The 24,813-nt window shown below is 37.6% G+C and overlaps 1 protein-coding gene across 2 annotated transcripts in view; it reads right to left on the reverse strand.

The window, feature by feature from the left end:
* LOC309393489 (schwannomin-interacting protein 1) overlaps window positions 1–19,500 on the reverse strand; it is a 344,932-nt gene extending 325,432 nt beyond the window's left edge. Inside the window, exons 1-2 of one of the 2 annotated variants that reach the window (XM_081955769.1) lie at window positions 19,414–19,500; window positions 14,329–14,479 (exon numbers count right to left, since the gene is read on the reverse strand). In XM_081955769.1, the coding sequence (XP_081811895.1) occupies window positions 14,329–14,479; window positions 19,414–19,487 (225 nt within the window). In that variant the 5' untranslated portion in view covers window positions 19,488–19,500. Of the gene's footprint in view, window positions 1–14,328; window positions 14,480–19,413 lie in introns of those variants that run through there. The other variant, XM_081955766.1, reaches the window with a different exon arrangement.
* Window positions 19,501–24,813: the final 5,313 nt, after the last annotated feature.

Genomic DNA, 24,813 nt, shown 5'->3' on the forward strand with positions numbered 1-24,813 from the left:
GATGATAGATGATAGATAGATAGATAGATAGATAGATAGATAGATAGATAGATAGATAGATGATGGATAGATAGATAGATGGATGGATAGATAAATAGACAGACAGACAGGCACACACACACACAGAGTGGAATATTCACTTTTCACTTTTTTCATTTCTCAGGGTTATAATTTCCCCCCTAAGATTCTTATAAATTACCAAAATAGATATATGACACTTTTGGTAGCAAATCTGAACAGATTGGATTTGGTGATATTCAATGAGCTTTGCATAAGAGGCAACACAAAAATTATGCAATCTCCTTGCAATGTTGGTATGGCAACTAATATAATTAGAAGTAAGTTTTTTTAAAAAAAAAAACATTAAAATAGAACTGTGCTAATAAATAAACATTTGGTCTCAATTATTGAAAACTCAATGATGCAAACAGTATTTCCTTATTGGGAAAATGCATCAGGAGAACATTTTAACTTTATATTGGCTAGTTCACTCTTTTGATTTATTTCCAGTGATGGACAATCGTTAATACATTTATGTAAGATTACTTATTTAAAAAGCAGTTTAAAAGCTGTTGCTTTACTTGGACTTGCATATAGTCCTTTGCATAGCTTGATATACTCAAGTACAGTGGCTTCAAAAATAAACAAGACAGCAGTCAAAGATGTAAATATGAGCCACTTAAATGTGACTCTATAGTGTGTGGCGGCAGCCAAAAAAGCCAATGCAGTCCTTGACTGTATTAATAGACGATAGAATCACAAGAACATGAAGTTCTTGTATCGCTTTACAAAGCCTAAGTAAAACCACACTTGGTCATCACAATATCAAAAAGTGTTGAGACTCTGGAAAGAGTGCAGAGAAGAACAAGAATGATTAAGGGGCTGGAGGCTACAATATACAAAGAATAGTTACAGGAATTCAGTTTGTCTAGTTTAATGAAAAGAAGGTCTAACAAGGTCTAACACAGACATGGTGTTCCAATATTTGATGGGCTCCTACAAAGAAAAAGGGAGTAAAACTATTTTCCAAAGCACCTGAAAGGAATACAAGAAACAACGGACAGAAACTAATCAAGGAGAAGAACAACCTAGTACTAAGGAGAAATTTTCTACTGGTAAGAGTAATCAACCAAAGGAATAGCTTGCTTTCAGAAGTTGTAGTTCTCCATCACTGGAGGCTTTCAAAAGAGACTGGACAATCATTTATCTGAAATGGTACAGGGTTTCCTGCTCAAGCAGGAGATTGGACTCTAAGGTCCTTCCAACTCTATTATTCTATGTTCTATGTCATATGGTGTACCTACTTCTCATTTTTGTAACAAACCTTTTTTACTATTATGCTTAGTAATGATGTATTTACTTATGAAAATATCATGTATGTAAATCCTGTGGTCAGGTATTGTAAGAAGTAGATGTTAGAGTAATTAATAGAAATGTTAGCCATAATTATACTATATATCTGCAAGCCACACATGAACTGCAGAAGGAGGCAATTCTATGAATAAGATCTCCTACTCCAGCTGTGCTGAATCATTTAAAACATGCAGTTGTTAGTTTGTGCTGCATTCTGCATATGAAAATGGAAAACTGAACAGCCCATGAAACAAATTTGAAATTCCCAGGGATTAATATAAATTCTAGTGTTGAAAAGGAAAGTCTAAACTCATTTACATGCACTCACTAGTAACTACCTTGCCCAAGACTTCTTTTACCTTAAAACTCTGCCTCAAAAGCTAGATTATTCAACTAGTAATTGTCAATTTAACTATGTGTGAAATTGATTTCAGTTTCTTCACCTTTGTTTGGCCACAGACCATAAAGTCCAAAGAGTCTGGGATGTGTGAATACAATTAGGAAGGGTCCATATGAGACATCATCACATGCTATTTTCTTGCAAGCTTCACCTCCCAACCAGACTTCAATCCTTTTCTGCATCTCAAAGGGTCCAGAAGTGAAATAAATTCCAAATGGTCCTGTTATCTCTTGATAACATGAAAAACCTGCTAACAAGACAGCTGATTCTTCAGTATTGCATCAAATTTTATCTCCTTCTGTCTCCAAAAGGGAAGAGAAATTCAATGCATAAACTTAATGTCAAAAATCCAGCTTCAAATAGCAAACCACATTTCCAATAATCTTTGGACAAGAGATTTTTGCCCACCGTGCTCAATATTCTATGCTGCACTGGAGAGTTTGTCACCAAATCAAAATAATGTGAAAGATTGTTTAAGACAGGGATAATCAATTTTTATGGCTAGAACTGCACTTAATCTTTTTTGGTCAGGGGAAGAGGACAAGTGAGCAGGCCAGTGAAACAAACTTGCTGAATCATATACAGGGAACATGTATATTTAATTTAATTTAGTATGTAGCTATACGTCTTCATGATTGCCATCTCAAAATGTTGAAAAATCATGCAACTTATTTTATAAGGTAGTGTGGAGGGGGGCTGGTATTTGGGAGGTGAAGTTTAAGTACGGGAGAGATTGTAAAAAGGGAGTTTTGGTCTCACTGTCTACTGCGCATGCTGCAGATTAGTGCTTGGTGTCAGTCAAGGCCAACTGTCCTGCATATCAACTTGATGATGCTCCTTGAAGATGGAACTCACATGACACCTAAGGGATTTGCAGATTGGACACTGGGATGAGGGTTACCAGGGAGAGGGGGTTTGGTCACATATTGATATGTATGATTTCGTGCACTTTTGCCTCAGATCTTGCTTTGCTTAGCTGCTATCTTTTCATAACCAGTAAAAGTACTCTTAATTCTGCAAAATGGAGTTAAGTGGTTTCTTTCTTGGTTGCTGAGGGAGGCCGGCTTGACATAGGGATTGGAAGAAATCCTGGGAGCTGACCTTCAATGCCCATCCAATTATCGGATCAATAAAATATGCAAAGGAGAAACAGGGCAAGCACTCAACACAAAGTTAGCAGAATATTGGAAGACCCTGAAATATTGACAAAGGTGGATCCTCTAAAGAATCTACCAAGTATTGTGGCAGTTCACATAAAAATGTCATATTTTTAATTCAATGTATACAAAAAGAAAATCCAAGTAGCAGTCAGAATGAAAATAGCCAATCTAGTTAGTATATAAAGACACTAAACTTGGAAGGAGAATAAATACAGAATTGTTGAGGTGACTGTTTTTTTAAAAAAAAGTATATCCTGCAACACCTCAAAGAACAATCAATCATGTGATATATTTAACTAGCTGGATACCTGTGCCTCACTACAAAATTATGTGATTTGGCTTGATAAATCGACACAGCTTGAAAATTAATCAGCCTCTTCTCTCTCCTTCTTTCCCTCAGGCTTGCCCCACATAGGCCTCTCCTATCTTATCCCTTTCCTTCCTCAGCCTTCTCCTTAGCATCAGAGCATTTTTCAGGTGGGAAGGGGGAGTAGAATATCTAAACTCCCAGCCCACAGGCCAGATGAGTCATATGCTGGTCATGCCCATGCCCAAGTGGCAGTTGGAACAGAATTCTTTTCAGGTGGGGAAGGGAGTAGAATGTTTAACTCCTTAGCATCAGAGAATATTAATAATAATATAAGAAATACTAATAATCTGATGGCAATTTCAAAAAATCCTTTCTTAGTGAGCACCTAGAAGCCAAGAGGAAGATATGTGCCAAATTTCAAGTTTGTAGGCTTTACGGTTCTGGAGATTTCATGATGATGTTTGAGTGGTATTCCGCTTTACACACACACACACACACACACAAAAAAAAAAATGGTCATTAGTTTTTCCAGTCTGATTACAGTAATCATTTTGTTATGGAAATTTGTATTTTGTAAATTATGTAAAATTATGTTTTGTACAAAAAATTGTACTGAAAATAGCAAAACAGATTCAAGGAAGATGAACCAAAAGTACGTTCATTATTATTATAATAAATCATGTGAATAAACATATCATTCTAAATTATACAGATTGTGAACAAAGTTTTTAAATAAGTAAATATCGCAAGACCAAAATGTTGATAAAGGCCATCTTCCCACATAAAGCTGTATTGTCTGGAACTATCCATGGTACTGAAAAGATCTAAAAATCCCCATTTGAAAGTTTTGCTGTATTCCAAATTTACTGCTTTATAAGGCACATCAAAAGCACCTAATTTATTCCTATAATACATTCAATCATACACTTTTATGAATCTCAGGAGAACTTGTCCATCAGCATATTTTCTTCTATAGATAATGCTTTATCTGTGACCAACAGCAACAGAACTACACTAGATTGTCTACAGGTTTTATCAGTCTGTCACATTTCAGTCTGGTCTGAAGTGCTCCAGGGCCATAATCTACTGGTGATTTAATATACTGTTCAGTTCTAACAGAGAAAAGCTATGCTTTGTTGCTTTGACACATAAGTGTAAGTCATCTGAAGCCACGGCAAACACAAAGAATGATTATTCCATATGAACAGGCATGTCTATTTAACATCATTAAGTTTAAATTAAATCTGTTTACTTTCTAATTATCCTACAAACCCAGTAAAAATATTCCCTTTCCCTTAATTTTACAAATTATTAATCTAAAACATTTTTCTACAGCATGCAGTAATCAAGGTAGATAAGGGGAATATTCTTCTTTTTTCATGTCATTTTGGGAATGCTGACATGATTTTTCCTAATTTTTGACAAGAATACTCATGATTTTTTAAATACTTGAATAGAGCTTACAAAGAAAACTAATTACCCCAGGTTAAAATATGCACCATTGTTGGCTCAATTTGGCCTTTAAGTGGAATATCGGTGTGGTTATATCACAAAATATAGTGGAGCCATCTGAGGCAAGGACAAACCCCAAATCTGGCTTCAATTACATTTCAAATTACTTACTATTGCATTAACTGAACTAAAATAATATCAGAAGTGGAAATCAATTTCATATAGTTGCCAAGGAAGTTAGAAAGGCATACCCATGTAGTCTTCTTGAATTCAAGTTGACATGAAGATCTCATCTGAGATCTTAGGAGATTTGAAGATGTCCAAGGATCTGGCCATTAAAAACTAATAATGGTCTTAATTTGTGGGTCCTGAGATGATCATATGCACAATGGTTTCTGGAGACACTGCATAAATCCATACAACACTTTCATGTCAACCTTTTATTCCATTTCTTCAGATTTCAATTTTCATTTCCATAGAGTGTAACAAAGAATTCCATAACTTGCACAGTTCTGATCATTGTAGGTATACAGAGATCACACAACATTTGAATATCTTTCCCCAAGACTTTTGGGACTGCTACGCCATGTACTTCTAGTCTGTAGTGAATTTCTTGATTGCTTGTTCTTTTACCGTTGCTCCTAAAAGACATAACCACTTTGATATCTTCATTTTCAGTTCAAAGGCTGTTGTCTTATCTGTTGTCATTAATCTGATCTTCTTTATATTTAACTTTAGTTACATTTTTTCATGGTGTCTTTGTTTTTATTTATTTTTTTACTTATAGAATTCAGATTTGTCATACTTATTTCCAATCTGGAAGTAGTCTGTTTTGCCATGTTCTGTCCATATTGTGGCTGCTTGATCCTGTATATAGTTTCTCATGAAGACAAAGAGATAGCCTGGGATTCCCATTTTTCTGAACTAATTCCATAGTTTGATGTGATCAGTAAAATCAAAGGCTTTTCTACAATCAGTTAAGCACTTTTATTTGGCATTCTTTGGCTTTCCAGTATGCAGTGGCAATAATGTCTTATATTCTAGCTTGAACACCTGGTATTCCTTTTCCATATAAACCACTAATCTGCATTGAAAGATTCTAAGCATTTTTGCTAGCTGTGAAATTAAGGATAGTGTACATAGTGTCACACTCTATTAAGTCTCCCTTTTTAGTATTGAAATGTAGATTAACCTCTTTCAATCTGTTGGTCACTATGCCATTCTGCAGTTTTGCTGAATAGCTTAATTACAATCTTTACTGTTTCTTCTTCTGTTGCATGCCATATACAATATGTGTGATAATCCATCAGATCCTGCAGCTTTCCAGCTAGATAATTACCAGAGTGATGATCTACTTTCATCTTTTAGTACCAGAGGTTGTTGTAAGTAGGGAATGTCTTTTCAGGTATTTTGGATCTTAACATTTCTATAGTAGAGTATTGCAGCTTCATTGTGGTTTCCTAAGCCGTACAATACAACTGTATTTTCTCTTTTATCATTCCAACATTGAGAATCCAATCTCCAAAGACAAGCAGCACATCTTATTTGCAAATTCTGCTGATTTCAAATTGAACTTGATTTTAAATATCTCCTCTCCTACTGCATCAGTGGTTGGAGTACAAACTTGAATGTGTGTCATATTAATGAAATGTCCATGAAGCCTAATTGCTAAAGCATTTGATGAATAGTTGCAGAAACTATTGTGAAGAGAAGGACTAAGGTGACATGATAGCAGTCTTCCAATATTTGAGAGGCTGTCACAAAGAAGAGGGGGAACAGCCTATTCTCCAAAGCACCTGAGGGCAGGAGAAGAAGTAACAGATGAAAACTTATTAAGGAGATATCTAACCTAGAGTTAAGAAGAAATTTCCTGACAATTAGAGAGCAATTAATCAATGGAGTGGCTTGCCTCAAAAGTTGTGGGTGTTCCATTACTGGATATTTTTCAGAAGCGATTGGACACCCATTTGTCCAGAATAATATAGGAGCTCTTGCTTAAGCAGTTGAACTAAAAGACATCCAAGCTCCCTTCCAATTCTCTTATTCTGTATTCTATTCTGTATGATGTTAGTTGGTTATAGGTTGGTTATTCGGTTATTCCATATTATTTGGTTATAGATTGCAGGGCTGCCAAATGCTATTCTTGCTATACTCTTCCATACTATAAAACCAACATAATTCATTTTTTAGTTTTTCATATCCTGAGTAAATAAACTGTGTGATCATCTGGTTGAAAATGTCCAGTTCTAAGTCACTGATACTGAAGACATCAATGTGTAATTGTTTCATTTCACTATATAATGAGCTTTCCTCTGTTCATGCTTCTTACATTGCATGAATCAACTATAATTCTATCTTTGCAGCTTCAGATTTTCTTTTCCTCTGTGACAACATCAGCAACTCTACATCCCAAAGACTTTAATGTAGCCATGTCATAAAAACAATCACTACTCTAAACAAGCATCTAAACATCTGACCCAAAGAGTTCATCATTTGGCACTACATGTCAATCATTTTATATGTTCTATCCATATGGTTTTCTCAGTAAAAATACAGGTGTGGCTTACTATTGCCTTCCGTGGCACAGTTTGTGCCTTTGTGATTGTCAGTAAACTGATCATCTGCCTCTGGCATCTTCCTATATTGCTACTGTCCAAGATAGTTTCTGCTAACTTTACCTGGGCAGCTGGAATGACCTTCATGCATGGGTAAACCTGCTGGGAATATATACTGTTGGTATATACACACCTGACATTCTTCACTCATCCCTCCTAGGAACATTCCCCCACACCCCAAAGAGGTAGTACAGCAGGACTTGGAGAAATTAATGGAATAACCCTATCAACATATAAATAAAACATTGACAAGAGTTCCTATTTAGCACAGGATTTGTGATCCTAGCTAACAAGGGACACTTTTTGTTTTTTACTTTTCCTTTAACAGGGCTTGGTGAGAAGAAAAATGTAAAATGAGGGGAATTTTCCTGGATTCTCCACAATGACATGAATCCCCACGGGTTTAAAGCGAGTAGTTGTTGCCTTATACAGCAAAGACGATGTTAATTTTCTCTGAATGTAGATAGTAGCTCAAAAACATGTTTTTAACTCCCTGCTGTGCCAGGATATCGATGATTTATCAGGCAGGAGAGGTTTGTGGGAGAAAAACAACAGCAGCAGCACAGTATTGTTTTCTAGTCTCTCAACAGGAATAGGGTTAGATCAACTTTTCTCTATAAAGCTGCTTACCTTCAAACATGCAGTAAATCACCACTTGCTTGCCTGCCTGCTTTTCTTTTCTTTTTGTGCAAAGAATACACCAGAAGGAACATCCCTCTCAGTCTAGATAATGCATCAGTGAGCAAATGAATGATTACATGTCGGCCACATCATATTGGCTAGGGGGAAATTCAATTTTAGTAGCTCTCCCCAGCTCATGAATTCCTAATAGCCTTTAAAAATCCCATATAAAATCACCCAAATGAAAACGGTGACATGGCTGACTAACAGAAAAGTCAACACGCTGAATAATGGCTCAAATCGCCAGTTTCAAGGGAGTAAGAGGAAAAAGGTGATCCACATGTTCCCTGACTATCCTGGGGATGTGATTTCTTTTTCTTTTATTTGGCATTATGTGACCAGGGCCAAATGGAAACAAGCTATCTGGTGAGCTTGAAGGTTTTAAACAAACCACTAAGCATTCTTTTTCCCCCATTAATCTTTTCCACAGTGGTGCTCAACTGTAAATATGCATACTTACATTAATTATAAAGCACAGAGACACAGGCAGTGCATTACAACAGCATGTTAAGAAGCAGATCACAGATAAGATAAAGGTAAAAGTTCCCCTTGCATATACTGTATGTGCTAGTCATTCCCAATTCTAGGTGGCGGTGCTCATCTCCGCTTCAAAGCTGAAGAGCCAGCGCTGTCTGAAGACATTTCTGTGGTCATGTGCCCGACATGACTAAATGCCAAAGGTGCATGGAACGCTGTTACCTTCCCACCAAAGGTGGTTCCTATTTTTCTACTTGCATTTTTACATGCTTTCAAACTGCTAGGTTGGCAGAAGCTGGGACAAGTAACAGGAGCTCACTCCGTTACGCGGCACTAGAGATTCTAACCACTGAACTGCCAACCTTTCTGATTGACAAGCTCAGCGTCTTAGCCACTGAGTTACTGCATCCCTTAGCTCGCAGATAGCTGGGATCAAATCTCACTGAGCTGTATTGGCTTATACTAAGAATAAAGTCCATTTTTTAAAAATTAATAGCGATGTTAACAAACACAGATAGTTTTTGTAATGCACTAATACACAATAGGTGGAGAGATGTATTTGCTTATACAGTTGTTTCTTATACAGCAACAAAGATGATTAGGGGACTGAAGACTAAAACATATGAAGAACGGTTGCAGGAACTGGGTATGTCTAGTTTAATGAAAAGAGGGACTAGGGGAGACATGATAGCAGTGCTCCAATATATCAGGGGTTGCCACAAAGAAGAGGGAGTCAAACTATTCTCCAAGGCACCTGAGGGCAGAACAAGAAGCAATTGGTGGAAACTAATCAAGGAGAGAAGCAACTTAGAACTGAGGAGAAATTTCCTGACAGTTAGAACAATTAATCAGTGGAACAGCTTGCCTCCAGAAGTTCTGAATGTCCCAACACTGGGAGTCTTTAAGAAGATGTTGGATAGCCATTTGTCTGAAATGGTATAAGGGTTCCTGCCTAGGCAGGGGTTTGGACTAGAAGACCTCCAAGATCCCTTCCAACTCTGCCCATTGTATTTGTATTTATTTGTATTTGTATTACTGTCAGGCAACCCAATAGTGACATAAAATAATCCAGCCAAAGTTCAGTTCCTTATTTGCTTACATCCAATAGACAGAATCTTGCCACATTAAACTTTTAGTCTTCTCAGCCTAACAGATATATCCTGGGAAATTCTAAGGAGTGGCTTTCCTAACCCTCTTCCTCTGTTTCCTGTCCAGCTCTGGACTGTGTTGTCTTTTATCTCACTCACTTCATTGGAATGTACTTTTCCTTCCTGGGTAACTAGAGCTTCACTATAATCCATCACAATTACATATTGCAGAAGTCTTCTTTTTTGGGTAAATTCAAACCACTTCGTTTTATGATCAGGATGCAAACAAATATGGAAGCAATTGCACAGAGTAGGCAGGATTTTGAATTTGGATTCCATGCTGTCCAAAAAGCTGCTTTTGAGATGCAGATTGTAATATGGCATTTAGGTCCTTGGCATCAAAGGAAAATGTCAAAGACCAGCCTGATCATACTTGAAATTTTGCTCTGGAGTGGCCAGCATTACAATAGTTTTTATTAGTGTGAATCTGCTGCTTATGTTTTGCTCCACTACATTCAACAAGAAGAAATAGAGACTTAAAATGAGAAAGAGGAAGTAGAATTTCAAGGTAATACTATACAAACAGACAAAATTTGGAAAGATGTTTAATAAAATTGTTAGACAGTATGAAATATGGAACTGCAAGTACCTCAAATTCTCCACAATGTTTGAGAAGGGAAAAATGTGCAGAATATTTTATGATTCTAAGAAAATTTCCAAGTATTTACATTTTTGAGCAATTATTCTTTTAAAAAATGATTAGTCATAAATAATGTAAATTTTGCAAATGTTTTTCTAAATCTGCAAACAGACACTCCATCTCTATTTAGAAGAAACCTGAATCACCAATCAATCAACATCATGTAATACATTTACCAACTAGGGCATTCAGACATGTTTCAAAGTCTGTATTAATATCTGACATAGATATCGATTGTATGAAAGTATGGAATGAACAAGAAGAAAACTTGGAAATCTTAATAGTGATTGGTGTGGCCATTGATCTGTAGCTCATTAATATCAGATATTTGTGCTTCATAAAAATAATATGAAGGAACCCAATACAAAATGTAAGATAATGATGTAAAAACTATACTTTGTAAAGTCACTGGTATTACTGTAGTTGATACAGCTCTAAGATTAAACTTTCCAGCAGTACAGCAAACTAAAAAGTTTTCCTTAAGCCTCCAGCAGTCTCTTTTCTGGGAAACAAATGTAGAGGAATTGGACTCCAGGATATCTTATTGCCCTGGGATTCCTAGCTTTGCTTCCAACCTATATACAATTTACCAAATGGAAACTTATTTTATTTTATAGTCAGCCAAATTATCTGTTTCTATGGTGGAAGAAGAGAGACCTCTTGTGGAGATTATACATATACATGTATACATACAGCTATACATATACATATACATTACACACACACACACACACACACACACACACACAAACATTAATTCCATTTTTAAAAGCATGATTGATTTCCCTTTTTAAAAAATGTTAAACTTTTTGTAATATACTGAACCTAAAGAAATAATGAGATAAAGAGCAACAAGTGAAATTAACAAGCCATAACTCTATTAGAAGAGTAAACAAGACTAAAACAAAGGAGACTGTTGAATAACTATGGATGTAATCAACACATGCAATAACATGTCTAGGGAGACTAGCGTAGATAAACTGTTAAGATTAATCTTTGTAGCAGTAGTGCCACTACTAACATATTCTCTCCTTTGGGAATGTAAATATTAGATCCTTATTAAATATATTACATACTCACTATTTCAAATTCAGTGCTTACATTTCGTCCAGTTTTGTGTATATATTGCCATTCCCACTTCAGCTTAGATAGACTTCCCAGATATTTGTCAAATATGTCTTAGAACTTTTGTGTAGCACAATTGCATTCTCTTTCCCAATTTCAGCGTATACAGTATGAAGTTAAGATGGATTTAGAGCTCTGAATATAAGAAACTCAGGGGAGGGGGGGGACTAGGGATTTCCAGGAAATAATTTCAGAAATAGCAGAATATATTAAATTCTGGATGAATATCAGCCATTTACTTGTAGCAGAGATAGAAATGAGATATCTTCAGTAACATAGCCAGGACCAGTGAGTGAGTCAGAGGTGGGTTGCTACTGTTTCGCACGAGTTCGGGTGAACTGGTAGTGAAAATTGTGGACTGGGTTGCCGAACTGGTAGGGATGGCAGGCTGGCCATGCCCTCAAACCAGTTCCCTGGTCGGCCATGCCATTGATGGCATGTTTTTTAGTCCTTTTTAAATGTTCTGCGTATGCGCAGAACAATTTATAGGCAACTGTGCACATACATGCAGTGAACTAGCAGTAAGGCCAGCAGCAACCCACCCCTAAAGTGTGTGTGTGTGTGTGTGTGTGTGTGTGTGTGTGTGTGTGAGAGAGAGAGAGAGAGAGAGAGAGAGAGATTACTATGCAGATCAGTGGTGGGTTGCAGGCGATATGCCCTGGTATGGGCGTACTGCTACCTTCTGGGAGCAGCAGGTACTGTTCTGGTATGGTGCTCCAGAGGGCCCACCCACCCTCCCATCCTCCCGTCCTCCTTACCTGTATTTGAGCTCTATGGCACTTCCGCGCACGAGCATGGAGTGCATGGCATTTGCGCGATACTCCATCGAGCAGCTGGAGCATTGCGGAGGCGTCGCAGAGTGTCGCAGGAGGTAAGGACGCATGCGCATGCTGCGCATGTGGGCACACGTGCTACATGTGTGTGTGTGCTGTGCGCGTTCATGTGGTGGACGCCGGGCCCCGTTGCACCATACCAGTTGCACGGGGATCTGGAAATCACCACTGATGCAGATGTGTTATGTAGTCATCAGATTTGTCTACATAACATTCTCATGCCAAATACAAATAACTTGGAAATATTGTCCTCACTCTCAAATTTTTAGATATTGGTTGAAAACAAATGCAATCTGTCATAGCTAAATAATGTCTATGGAGATTCTCATTCAGGTCGCAGTTGCTTTGAAAGTGGAGTGAAAGAGGCCATCGATGTCAAAACTGAACAGCTATCTCTCAACAGACACCATCTATTTCCAGTCTACAACATAGTCCTTTCAACAGTTCCAAGAAGGCTCCACACCCATTTGCACTACTCAGGTGACCCTGAGGATACAGGTAAACAGAAAAACGTCCAAGTGGTCTCAACAACTCTCTAAAACGAATACAAATGACCAGCTGTCTGCAAGAAACATAAATCTTTCCATTCCCTACTATCCCCACAGAGCTGAAGAAGCTTTTGGATAAGGAAGTGAAATGTCTTCAAAGAAAAACAAGAAAGTCCAGTTGCCCCTTGAAAAAGTTCCTCTGGGACATGAAATCTATCAATGCAATAACGTCACAAAGTGAAATAAAGTCAAAAATATTGTTTCTTTCCCTCTTTCTGAACAGATTAAAAATGTTGCTCTTTTTTTTAACACCCCGAACAATCCTTAAACGAGGAATGTGCTTTGGAAAGAGGATCAAATTACTGTTAGCATTCACAAGTAGTAGATCCTAAAAAGGTATGAGATAATTCAGCTAGTTTCAACTGCACCTTAATCCATTCACAAAATGTTTTTATACTTTTCCCATATAAAGTGTATATCACTGAGTATTTTTCAGAAACAAGCCTCACATGTAGGTTACAACTATAGGATTTGCTTGAAAATGCAATGTTTTTCCTTACTTGGTGATTCCTAACCCAATCATTGACTTAAATACCCCATTAGCTTAATTTTTACATTTGCATCTTACAATCTTACATAGCAATTACATTCATTTGTGTGTGTGTGTGTGGGGGGGGACACATAGATATAAGGATCCTTTAAAGCTAAAGTTTCAACTGATGTAATATTAATACTAATTTATACATGAACTTCACGTAGTTTCTAATCTAAGAATGATTTGCTTCTGAAATACCTCTGTTTCACTGAAAAGTGAAATATTAGCAAATATGTCAAGCATAAAATCATTAGGACAGTTTGGAGTGTAAATCCAGGATCAGATCTGGCCATGAATGTAAAGAAAGCAGTTTTCTCCATTATGTATGTCTGTGACCTACAGAATGCAAACATTGTAGGCTCCACTTTGATAGGCTGATCCAACCGCATCAGTGAAATGCTAATTCTATTCACAAGGCCCCATCAATCTAATTCTATCAATGCAAGCCATTCTTTAATATTGCAGTTGCTTAGGGATACTGTAATTGCATTTGTGGAAAAAAAAATTGCAATCTATTTTAAGAAAACAATAGTTATGTCAGGCTGATTGCTATCTTATAATCTGGGCAGATAGTTTTGAACATGAAAAGCACAGGAAAGGACATATCTTGCTGTTTTGTTCCAATTTCTAATTAAGGTTTCATATTTGTTCTTTAATTTCCTTGACAAAGGTTTTACTTCTTTGATATACGGTAAAAGTAAAATATGGATAGAGCAGTTGATCACTGAAGAAAACAAGTTGCATGTGCTGTAAATTGACTTTCTGAAACATTTGATCTAGTTTGTCAAAATGTTAATAATCACAATATAAATACTCCCCCAGAATATGAAGCATTAGAAGATTCAACAGCAGGAATATTGCATTCATATATACAAGATTTCTGCTTTTGCACAATTGTGGTCACTAATGTAAAGCGTGACTATAAAAGCCAAGTGTGTAAAATCTGCAGATATAGCAAATAGTCGAAGCATAATATAAAAGCTACTATGAGTGGTGACCCTGAACTGGACATTTAAAAACGTTTAACATTGGAAGGGAAAAATGTACTCACAGGTGTACTGTCATCTGAAAAGATGTTCATACTGATAGAGCTGCTCATTTTGCCAGATGACAAGGAAGGCGGTGAAGGACTGCGTTTTTCCAAATGGTTCTGACTCTGCATATCTTGACGTTGGAGATAGTCACGCCATGCTCTCTGAATGCTATGTGAAATTTGAAAGATGGATGAATATGAGCATACATTTTATATTTAGACATCTCCCCAGACACCCATTCTGGAAGGCAACCCTTGTAAAATTGAAACACGATTTTTGCATACCATGGAAAATGCTTTTCTTAAAAATTTCTCTTTCGAATTCTGTATTTAAAACATATTTTTCCCTAAAAAGCTTCATCCAATAATGACTCCTGGTTGGTGTTTCCCCCGGTGAGAGAAGAATATATCGGAAAAAGTCTCTGGGGCAACAGTTCATGAGCCCAGCTTGTAAAATGTTCAGGAGAACCTGCAGTGGGAGCAAAGTATTCTCTCCACAATTTTAAATAAATGAATATATTTTAAAATCAAAGTCCAGGGTTTAAAATTATATACTTAAGAGTATATCACAGTGGGAGAATTAATCATATAAATTAAATATGCAGTCCTACATAGAAAGTCCCGAATGTCTCTTACTAAATTCATTTACAGCTAACTTCAGATATTTAATGAACATTTCCATTCACTTTTTGGGATTAAACATTAAAGAAAAAATCTTAACCTGAACAGACAGAAAAAAAGTGATATTCCGTATTAAGGTAAAAGCCTACCTACTTCAGCATTCAGTTCTCATAGTGGCTACCAGATGCTTGTGAAAAACAGAATGTGAGTGTAGCATGTAGCCCCTGACATTCTCCAACAGCTAGTATTCAGAGGCATTAATCCAATGATAGCACAAGAAAGATGTGTGATTTGAACGAAAAGTAATGCTTCCATCTCTATAACTTTACTTCATAGAGTTTTTTTTTAAAAAAAACAGAAAAATAATCCTTGAAATTAGCTCTTTGGTTGACTGCACTTACATTGCCACATAAGCATTGCTGTTTGCTATACACTTCTTCTATGCAAGATGGACAACCTTTCTAAAGTTGTGAAAAAACTGTGCTTTGTGTGTCTTGTTTGGGTTTGACAGCCCTTCCTACCTCTTCATAGTCAAAATAGATGGGTAAGATGGTGAGATCACATTTCACTTTTTCTTTCTGGCCAACATTGTCCCTTGAAGGAAAAATAGCTCTTAGACTTATATACTGCTTCACAGTGCTTTACAGCCCTTTCTACGTGGTTTACAGTGTCAGCATATTTAATCATCTGTCCCAAAAAATGTCCTTCTTAGAGTTTTGAATTAATATTTTGTAGCACTGAGTTCATAATGATGTCAAATTCAAGGAAATCCATGTGAATAACACCATCTGTATTAACAAAAATTAACCACGAGAAGGACGCAGTGGCTCAGTGCCTAAGATGCTGAGCTTGTCGATCAGAAGGCCGGCAGTTCAGTGGTTCAAATCCCTAGCGTAGTGTAATGGAGTGAGTTCCTGCGACTTGTCCCAGCTTCTGCCAAACTAGCAGTTGGAAAGCATGTAAAAAATGCTAGTAGAAAAAATAGAAACTACTCTGGTGGGAAGGTAACAGTGCTCTGTGTGCTTTTGGCATTTAGCCACGCCGGCCACATGACCATGGAGACGTCTTTGGACAGCGCTGGCTTTTTGACTTAGAAATGGAGATGAGCACCATCCCTAGAGCTGGAAACAACTAGTACGCATGTGCGGGGAAACCTTTACCTTAACCATGACTTTTCCTGTTGACGCCTGGATGATGATGATGATAATAATGCTGAATGCAAGGGATTATGTTAATAATCCGTGGACTGACGCTTTGTTTCTGGGTCCTAAAGATAAACTAATGTTTTGTTGGTTATCACAATTCTGTGAAGAACTTTCTCACCTGTTTTGGCATGACAAAAATTATTTGCAAATTTCAATTCTTGAAAGTTTTAGCTATCATCAGAGTAAGAGACATCCAAATTGCGTAATCATTCAGTATTGAACAATATCAATAATGCGACATAATGTGCACCTATGAAATTTTGAGTAATTTGTGTGCAGTCAGTTCATCAAGCTTTTTCATGTGAAACTTAATGGTTGCTGTCATATATATTTATAGTTCACCATTTTTGGCCCTATTTGTGGCCTATTTGACAGGACTCATATCAAGAGAGTCATCACCATAAATATTCGGTAGTCAATTTCCCTATTTTGGCAGACAAAAATTCAAACACCATGGGCAGCTTGAAGTGTACTTATTTGAGGCTATAGTTTCCCAAATAGCAACGAAGCCTTTTATCACCACAACTTTCCATCAACTGAGGTGAAAAACACAGATGCTAAAGATGTTGATATTTTTTACTTTGTCCATACTGCTATGTCTTTGCAACCTATAATCCTGAGTGCTTTACTTTTTATTCAGCCTTCATGTATCCATCACAATTAGGAGCCATTCATACTTTTATCTTCCGCAAAATAACGGATTCATAAACTTTTCAATAAGAAACATTTGCCTGATGTTTCAGTTGGTGTACCACCACTGTTGCTTCCAATACCATTCTAGAGTCTTGGCCAGATAAAAATCTGTTTTTTTTTTCCTCCAAACAATGCAGAACAGATTGTTCTGATTATGGACACAATATCTTTATATATATATATATATATATAATTATATATATATATATAATTATATATATATAATTGTGTGTGTGTGTGTGTGTTTTCGTAGATTTTCACGGGTGTAGGTATGCTGGTTTTGTTGTATTCGGGTCTTTTCCCGTGTAAAGTTGTTCTGATTAGGGCTAATTCAGTTCTTTTCAGGATCCTTTCGGTGGCTGAGGTTTGTGAATGGAATTTTAGTTGGAAGCATGTGGGGATCAGGCTTTTGTCTCGGCAGTTGCGTAGGAATGTTAGGTCACATAAGATGGTGGCTCTCTGGACTTCAAGCCTCTCGTAGGAACTGGGGAGCAAGAAGGGTTCCTCCCCGTAGAGGTAAGATATTTGTTTTCGTAGATTTTCACGGGTGTAGGTATGCTGGTTTTGTTGTATTCGGGTCTTTTCCCGTGTAAAGTTGTGAAGTTATATATATATTTGCTTTCTATTTTTTCTAATATTATTGTTATCCTTTTTGCTGTTCTTGTTTATAATTTGAAAGAAACTTCCATTAAAAAAACAAAATGTATTACAGTATATTTTGATCTGTTAAGATGCTGAGTGTGATATCTACAAACACCAGATGGCAGTGTAATAACAAAGAAGCTTTGGATTTTGATAGCTTTGCCAGAAGTATAGTAGTTAATTCAAGACATTGCTCTTTACAATTGAATAGCTGTCCAAAGAGAATTTTCAGAGAATAGCCTCATGATATTCTAATGCAGTTCTTTAAATTCTTATGCCATTTCATTTTCCTTTCTCTGCTTCTTCACCACAAATAAAGGGTAAAAAAAAATGGACAGAGCAATCCTAAAACAATTGCAAAAAGCATCTTTTAGTAGACAGTCTGTGATTTCCACAGCCAACAGCTCTCTTCTGTCAGAAAAAGAAGAAAAGAAATGCCCCGTATATCTCTGAAACTGCATTGCTGTGGTTTCATGTCTGAACAAACTTTTTCCTCTCTCAATTGTTTTGTTAAAAAGATACAAGAGAAGATAACTGAGAGAATAACTGTCCAAATGGTGTAGGGTGCAAGATACTGGGGTGGGCTGCTTCAGGTTTGCTGGGTTTGGGAGACCCCATAGCTAATATTATGGCTGGTTTGGAGAACCTCCAAATCCCACCCCTGGCTGGCCCTACCCACCCCTCCCATCCCAGGAGCCATGGTTTGTTTTGGATGTGAGGTAAGTGCAGGGCCTGCATGGAGGCTCGGGTATGAGAAAAAGGCCTCCCAGGAAGCCTCCAGAGCCCAGGGGAGACAGTTTTTGCCCTCCCAGAAGCTTGAGGAAAGCCTCCGGAGTCAACAAGGCCACACCCACCTAGCAACCGGGCAGAGAATCCATTGCTGAAATTTTTGAAGCTCACCTGGTGAGATATTGTTTAAAAAGTATACAGTGATGATACCCGGTTATATGTTTTGACCTCTGGCTGATCAAGCAATGTGGTCAAAGACCTGATTCACTGCCTTGAAGCTATGTGAGTGTAGATGAGGAACAATCAACTCAGGCTGTGTTTACTTGTGCACCCTTTAGATCTGGATGTATTTCATCACTGACTGTCAGTGAAGCTGCACTTCCCCATTTCAGACTTTTGTGCAATCTGGGGATCCTTTTGGATTCTCTGTTCTTGTTCAAAGACCAGGCAGAAGCTTTGCCCAAAAGGACATTGGCACAGGGACCCTTAATGTGCCAGTTGTGCCCCTCCTTGGATCAAGAAACCCTTCAGATAGTCACTCATGTCTTCGTCATCTCACAATTGGATTTGTGCAATTGTGTAATTGTGGTCATTTGGAAAGTACAGCTGGTAAAAAGAGGTAAATCTGCTCCTTTGATATTGGGTTTCATTCTCATTCCAAACTCTTATGTTAAATGTCATTTGTGAACTAGCTCCCAATGTCAAGAAATGAAAATGTTATCTTATTTTCACAGTTTTTTCTTTTGCGTGGCAGCTAAATCACAAAAATATTTTGATATTATATGATCAGCATCCATATGATCAAAATGCAAGAAAAGGGTATGCCATATTCCAGGGGTGTCCAAACTTGGCAACTTTTAAGACTTGTGGACTTCAACTCCCAGAATTCCCCAGCCAGCAGAGCTTGGACACCCCTGCCATATTCCCATATCTTAGGCAGCCCCATCCTGACTCTTTCAATATTTTTTCTTTGTTCAGAAATCAATGAGGCACACTAAAATCTCTTCCTAAATTGCACATTGCATTATCACCCAGAACTGTTAGTTTATGGAATTTGAATGGGGCCCATCTGCTCTTCTTGCCATTTTTTGTTTACCTTATATTTAAATAACAACGAAGGCACTGCAACGCTGAAGTCAATTGGCCATGCTAACAAGATCCCCTGAAGTCAAGTGATATTATTGTAATTGCCGAATTATTTTAGGTCACTTACACTTTTACTTTTGATTCCAAGGGCTGTAAATTGATATGATATTTCTCAATATTATTCTCCATGTCCATGTCCATAGCAAGCTGATGGCTGTAAAAAAAAGAAAGAAAGAAGTTCTTCATGACAATCTATTTCATTCTTAGAGTCACCACAAACATGTATCCACCTTGAAACAAAACGTTTTGAATCTGCTTGCTTTAAGATAGCATTCATTGGCACAAAATATGAGCGGGAACAATTAGGCTGCTCTAAACATAGATAAGAGCAAATTAATTTGCCAGGCTTCCAATGACATGGACCTTCTGTTTTTGACTTAAGTAACACTACTGTTTATTGAGGATGGCTTGGACTAGGTATAACATATCATTGCTAAACTGCTGATGACTGTATATGAAACAACTTTAGCTTGCCTCTAGCACTGCCATTAAAATGACATTCTTAGCAAACAGTGCTCGGGGGATTCTGGGGACTATATAAAGGCCTCTAGAAATAGGGCACCCATTATTTATTTTATGAAACTCTTCCAAACTGGTGATATTCCAAAATCTTTGCTTTGACTGCCTGTTCCCTAAACTACTTGTCTCTAGCACAAAAAAGTTTTCACAGTTTTCAGGCTTATATTCATCTGTTACAATGTTCACTTCGGGAACTTTAAGGTTTACCATCATCTAAAGATCTCGAATTCCTTCAAACAAGGAATTATTATTCCCTTATGCTGTATGCCATCGGCAGAGATGCAGGATAACTTTCCCCTTTTTCCCCACCCTTCATTTTCTTAATTTTTAGATGGCATTGGGACAGGGATCTATCTACACTATACAGTTCTCTCATATACAAGTATATTCATTCATTCATTGATTTACACGTCTTCCTTTGCATGGGAGTAAACATGTGATATCCAAGAGGTACATTTACATGTTATTAAAACTTAATTCTATCTTGTTCTACAAATTAGTTGTAGAACAGGCTGTAGTTGATTAAGCTTTTCCTTAATCTAAGCAAAGGTTAATTAAAACTTGTGCAGGACTTTAATATGGAAATCAAAAAAATGTACTTACTTTTCAAGTAAATATTTTCCATCACTAACTTGCTCCAAGGTGTGCTGTAGCCTTTTGAGTTCTTCCTGCAGAGAAACAAACATAGCAGATAACAAAATATTAGCTTAATTTAGTAAATATTACTCTCTAATTGATTACTTTAGCTTGAACTCATAATCATTACTTACAGATAGATGGAGGACTCTAACCACCTGGATTAGTATTTTGTGTAATGTTGAATACAAAACTTATAGAGCGGGTTAAAGGAAACTATTCCTTCAAACATTTTATAAAACTCTGAAACTTCTTTCCCAAAAGTAATTATGAAAATAACCCCTCGGTATTTTAGTATGCTTTAGTTCTCTTACTCAGTATTTTACAAAAATGGCAATAACATTGCCAACCATTACAGACTTATTAATAATGGCATTTTTGTTCCACAATTGCTCCAGAGAGCTGATTAGTATCATAGTAACAACTTTTGTGTAGTTCAGTCCAGATTTTGCAACCTTTTCTCATTTTTTGAACCCATTCCCCTGCTCATTGAATTGAAATATTATATTTTAAACACCTTGGGGAAAAAAATCCTGTCATCGCATTCATCTTTCATTCCAACCTTCTTCAAAAAATCTATTCCTCCTTTTTTTTTCTTACATGTGTAAACTGAGATAATTTCCCACATTTTCCTGAAAAATTACTTCCAATTGGATGATTGAATCTAAAAGCAACGCTTTCTATTTTCCAAAGCACTCTAGGGGTCAATTTTGTTTTCAGTATATCCCAAAGCAACACAAGGTAATTTAGAATGTGGAAACAATTTACAATTGCCTTTTTATGTGGCTAAGGGTAACAAAACTTGCAAGACTCCCATAAATCATTTTGTGTATGTGTTTGACATTATTTTATGTTAACCTAAGGCTAAATACTTTAAAAGTTTTTTTTGTCTTTTTTCTTTTTTTTTAAAGTAGTCTGTAACATTTTAGGTGCCATTCAATCATTCATTTAAATATTATTGGCTTGTTATTTATGGAAAATGGTAATAGAGCAACTACAAAAAGTGCTACTAAAGTTTGTATAATTTGGAAGAGCAGAAGGCATAAAATCTATACTAATTTCAGTTTTGCATCATTAAACATGAAGTATTGATTATTGCTCTCTGCAACGAAATTTATGAAGCTAGCTATGTTGCTGTGTCCACATAAAGTAATTCTGATGTTTTGCCCTCAGACCTTAAAGCACACAAATGATGCTTGCAGATGACAAACTATAGTCAAAATGATGTTGCTCCAATTCACAGCTTTAGGAGACGCATCTAACACATTATCCTGGACGTTATCAGCTGCAAACCTTAACTTCAGAAAATTAAACTGGAAGTGATCCAAACTTCTGTTGAAATTCATGATGAATTATGATACCTACCTAAGTGTGTCATCATGTAAATTTACTGTAAGATTCAATACAGTGCTCTTTCTTTCCATCCTGACTGTTGGGGATGGATATTAATAGTTGGAAGAAATTGAAGTTTGAAAATGCAAAGCTTGCTTTTTGGAGTGCAAGTATTTTATTCTCTCTTGTGGATGTGTGTACATAATAATTATTGAAATATTAGTAGGTCTACAGTACTCAGGTAAGGAGTAATATTAGGATGTGGTATATGAATGGTTCAAAAAGCGGTTACCATTTTATCGAAGCTACTTAGATATGGTTTTAACGTAATATGTTTGAACCACATTTCTTTCACACAATTCAACTCATCCATTCATTCTTTGAATAGCATTAGAGTTACATTCCCTTGGCTTTATCTTCATGCTGATATTCATTCTCCTTTAATTAAAGCATGTTTTTGCTCCTGAAAGCCAGGCCACAGAATAAAAAGATGACATGTAACACTGAGTTCAGAATAAAGAAATCTATAGAGAGTAATCAGTAAACATAAAATATCAAAGACATATAAAATATATTTGGAAAATATAAATTATTTTTACCTGTTGAATGAATGAAAATATAATTGGCATTAGGGCAGTTAGATCCAAATTGGTCCTTTCCTGATGTGTAGTCTTCAGACTCCAATTTTAATAGTTAGTAAGGCCGTTAACAAGAATTTTGTGGCAAAGACAGCATTAATTCATAATAGGGGGGAGGGGCATTCCTATATAAGTACCATATTTTTTGGAATATAAGACGCACCTTTCCCCCTAGAAAAAGAGGGTGAAAATCTGGGTGCGTACTTTATCACACATGTTGTTTCAAAAGGAAGACACAAAGAAACAAGAGATAATAACTCATTATTATAGCAGTGGAGAATAAAATACTCTTCTAAGAAAGAACCAACAAACAAGAAACATGTCCAATTATTTCATTTATTAGTATATTTTCACTGCATGGAAGGGAAGCGGTTACAGGTAGTTCTCAAATTACAACCATTTGTCTAATGATGTTCTGGAATTATGATGAGCTTGGAAATGGTGCTTTCATTTGGCTGAGTGTACAACCATATCATTTATTGGTAGGTACTTGTTGATACTTTTCACCTATTTTCAATCTTTTTTTCCCATCCTAATTTTCCAAACTGCTATTTTGTCTCTTTATCTCAAACATTCAGTGCTTTCTTCGACCACAGTTTTAGAACTATACGTTTTATCTTTATACATATTATAGAGTATCTTCCTCTTGCCTTTATTTTTGTGTGGTTTTTATGTGTATTTTTCCTCGCCATCCACAATCTCTTTCACCTCATCAATACAGCAAGAGTCCTTTTTTTACACAGTTGGTACCTTGGTATTTGATGGCTTCAAAACTTGTTGAATTTGATACTCAATGCATTTTGATGTGAAAATGTTGTCCCAATACTTGTAGTTTCTTTGGTATTTGGCACACTGCAAAAGAAAGAGGGAGACAGCCGCAGACAGGGCTGTGGCAGGAAATCAGCCATGCTGGGAAGGTCACTAACCAGTGGTGGGCTCCTATCGGTTTGTGTTCTGTTGGGAGAAGTAGGCAGGCAGGAACTGAGGCAAGGCACGTTGAAGCTAACACAACCTTTATTAACAATTTAACAAGGCAAAATGCAAGACAAACCTCAAACCGGCAAACAGCAACATTTGACAGCTAATAGCCCTTTTTATACAAGAGCTGTCAACGCTGAACCAATAGAATCGATGCATTCTCCTGCCAGCTGGCTGCTTGCATCTTAACCAATCTGGAGCCGACAATGATAATCAATGGCATCGTAGCCTCGAAGACTTAACACCCCTCTCCTCCCAGTTAGCACATGCGTAGTCAGCCAAGTATGCTGGACGCGTCGGCTCGTCCCGATCGTCTCAGTTCAGGGGCAGTGGCCAAAGGAGGAGAAGCTGGTAGAGAGTCCTGTGGAACATCAGGAGACTGCACAGCTGAGTTGGCAGGAAACTTGACCACCACGGGACTGACCGGATTCTCAGGTAAGCCTGGCAACAAGAACACATCAGTGGGGGGTGTTGCGTGCAACTCTGTTTGCGCTGGAGCAGCCTCTGTCGGTATTAGTTCCCCGGGACAGGATTGGCCCTGCACCGGCTGCTGGTCTGCTGCACTGGTGGCTCGTCATCTGAGCTGGTTGATGTGTCAGCGCCACATTTGCCCATCACTGAGCTGGACCCTATAAGAGTAGGGTCCAGTTAATTGCATGATTTGTCTGGGAAGCCACCTTGGTTTGGCCCCATAGTTTTGGGCGTAGACTGGGTCTCCCACATTGAAGGCCCATGTGGAGGCCTGTGAGGGGGCTTTTCTCTGCTGCATAACCGGGGTGTAGTGGGTCCAGGGTTGTCCGGAGCCGACGACCCATAAGCCGTTCTGTGGGACTTTTCTTGGTGATTGGGCATGGTGTTGTATGCTGTGCCAGGAGGTATCAGGACAGTTTGTCATGCCAATTCCCTGGCCCCAAGTGGCCCAATGCCTCCTTAACTGACTAGATGGCGGAATGGGGCTGTCGGGGCGTGTCGTATGCCATGCTGGCCTTAAAACATCTTGAAACGTGTCGACGTGAACTGGGGCCCATTGTCAGTCACCATCACGTCAGGCAACCCATGGGTCGTGAATAGCCTCCCCAGCAACCTAATTACAGCCTCCGAAGTGGTGAAGGGCATGAGTGCCAGCTCCACCCACTTCGAGTAGGCATCTACGAGGACCAAGAAGTTCTTCCCTAAGAACGGGCCTGCGAAGTCCAAATGGACTCGTGCCCATGGAGCCCGGGGCATGTCCCATTCCCTGATGGGCACAGAAGGAGGAGCCAGTCTAGATTTCTGGCACTGCTGGCAGGTGGCTATCCAGCTTTCTATTTCCTGGTCAATCTTTGGCCACCACACATAGTTTCGGCCCAAAGCCTTCATGCGCA

Source organism: Natrix helvetica, assembly GCF_964273705.1.
Source record: "Natrix helvetica genome assembly, chromosome: 5".
Classification (NCBI taxonomy): domain Eukaryota; kingdom Metazoa; phylum Chordata; class Lepidosauria; order Squamata; family Natricidae; genus Natrix; species Natrix helvetica.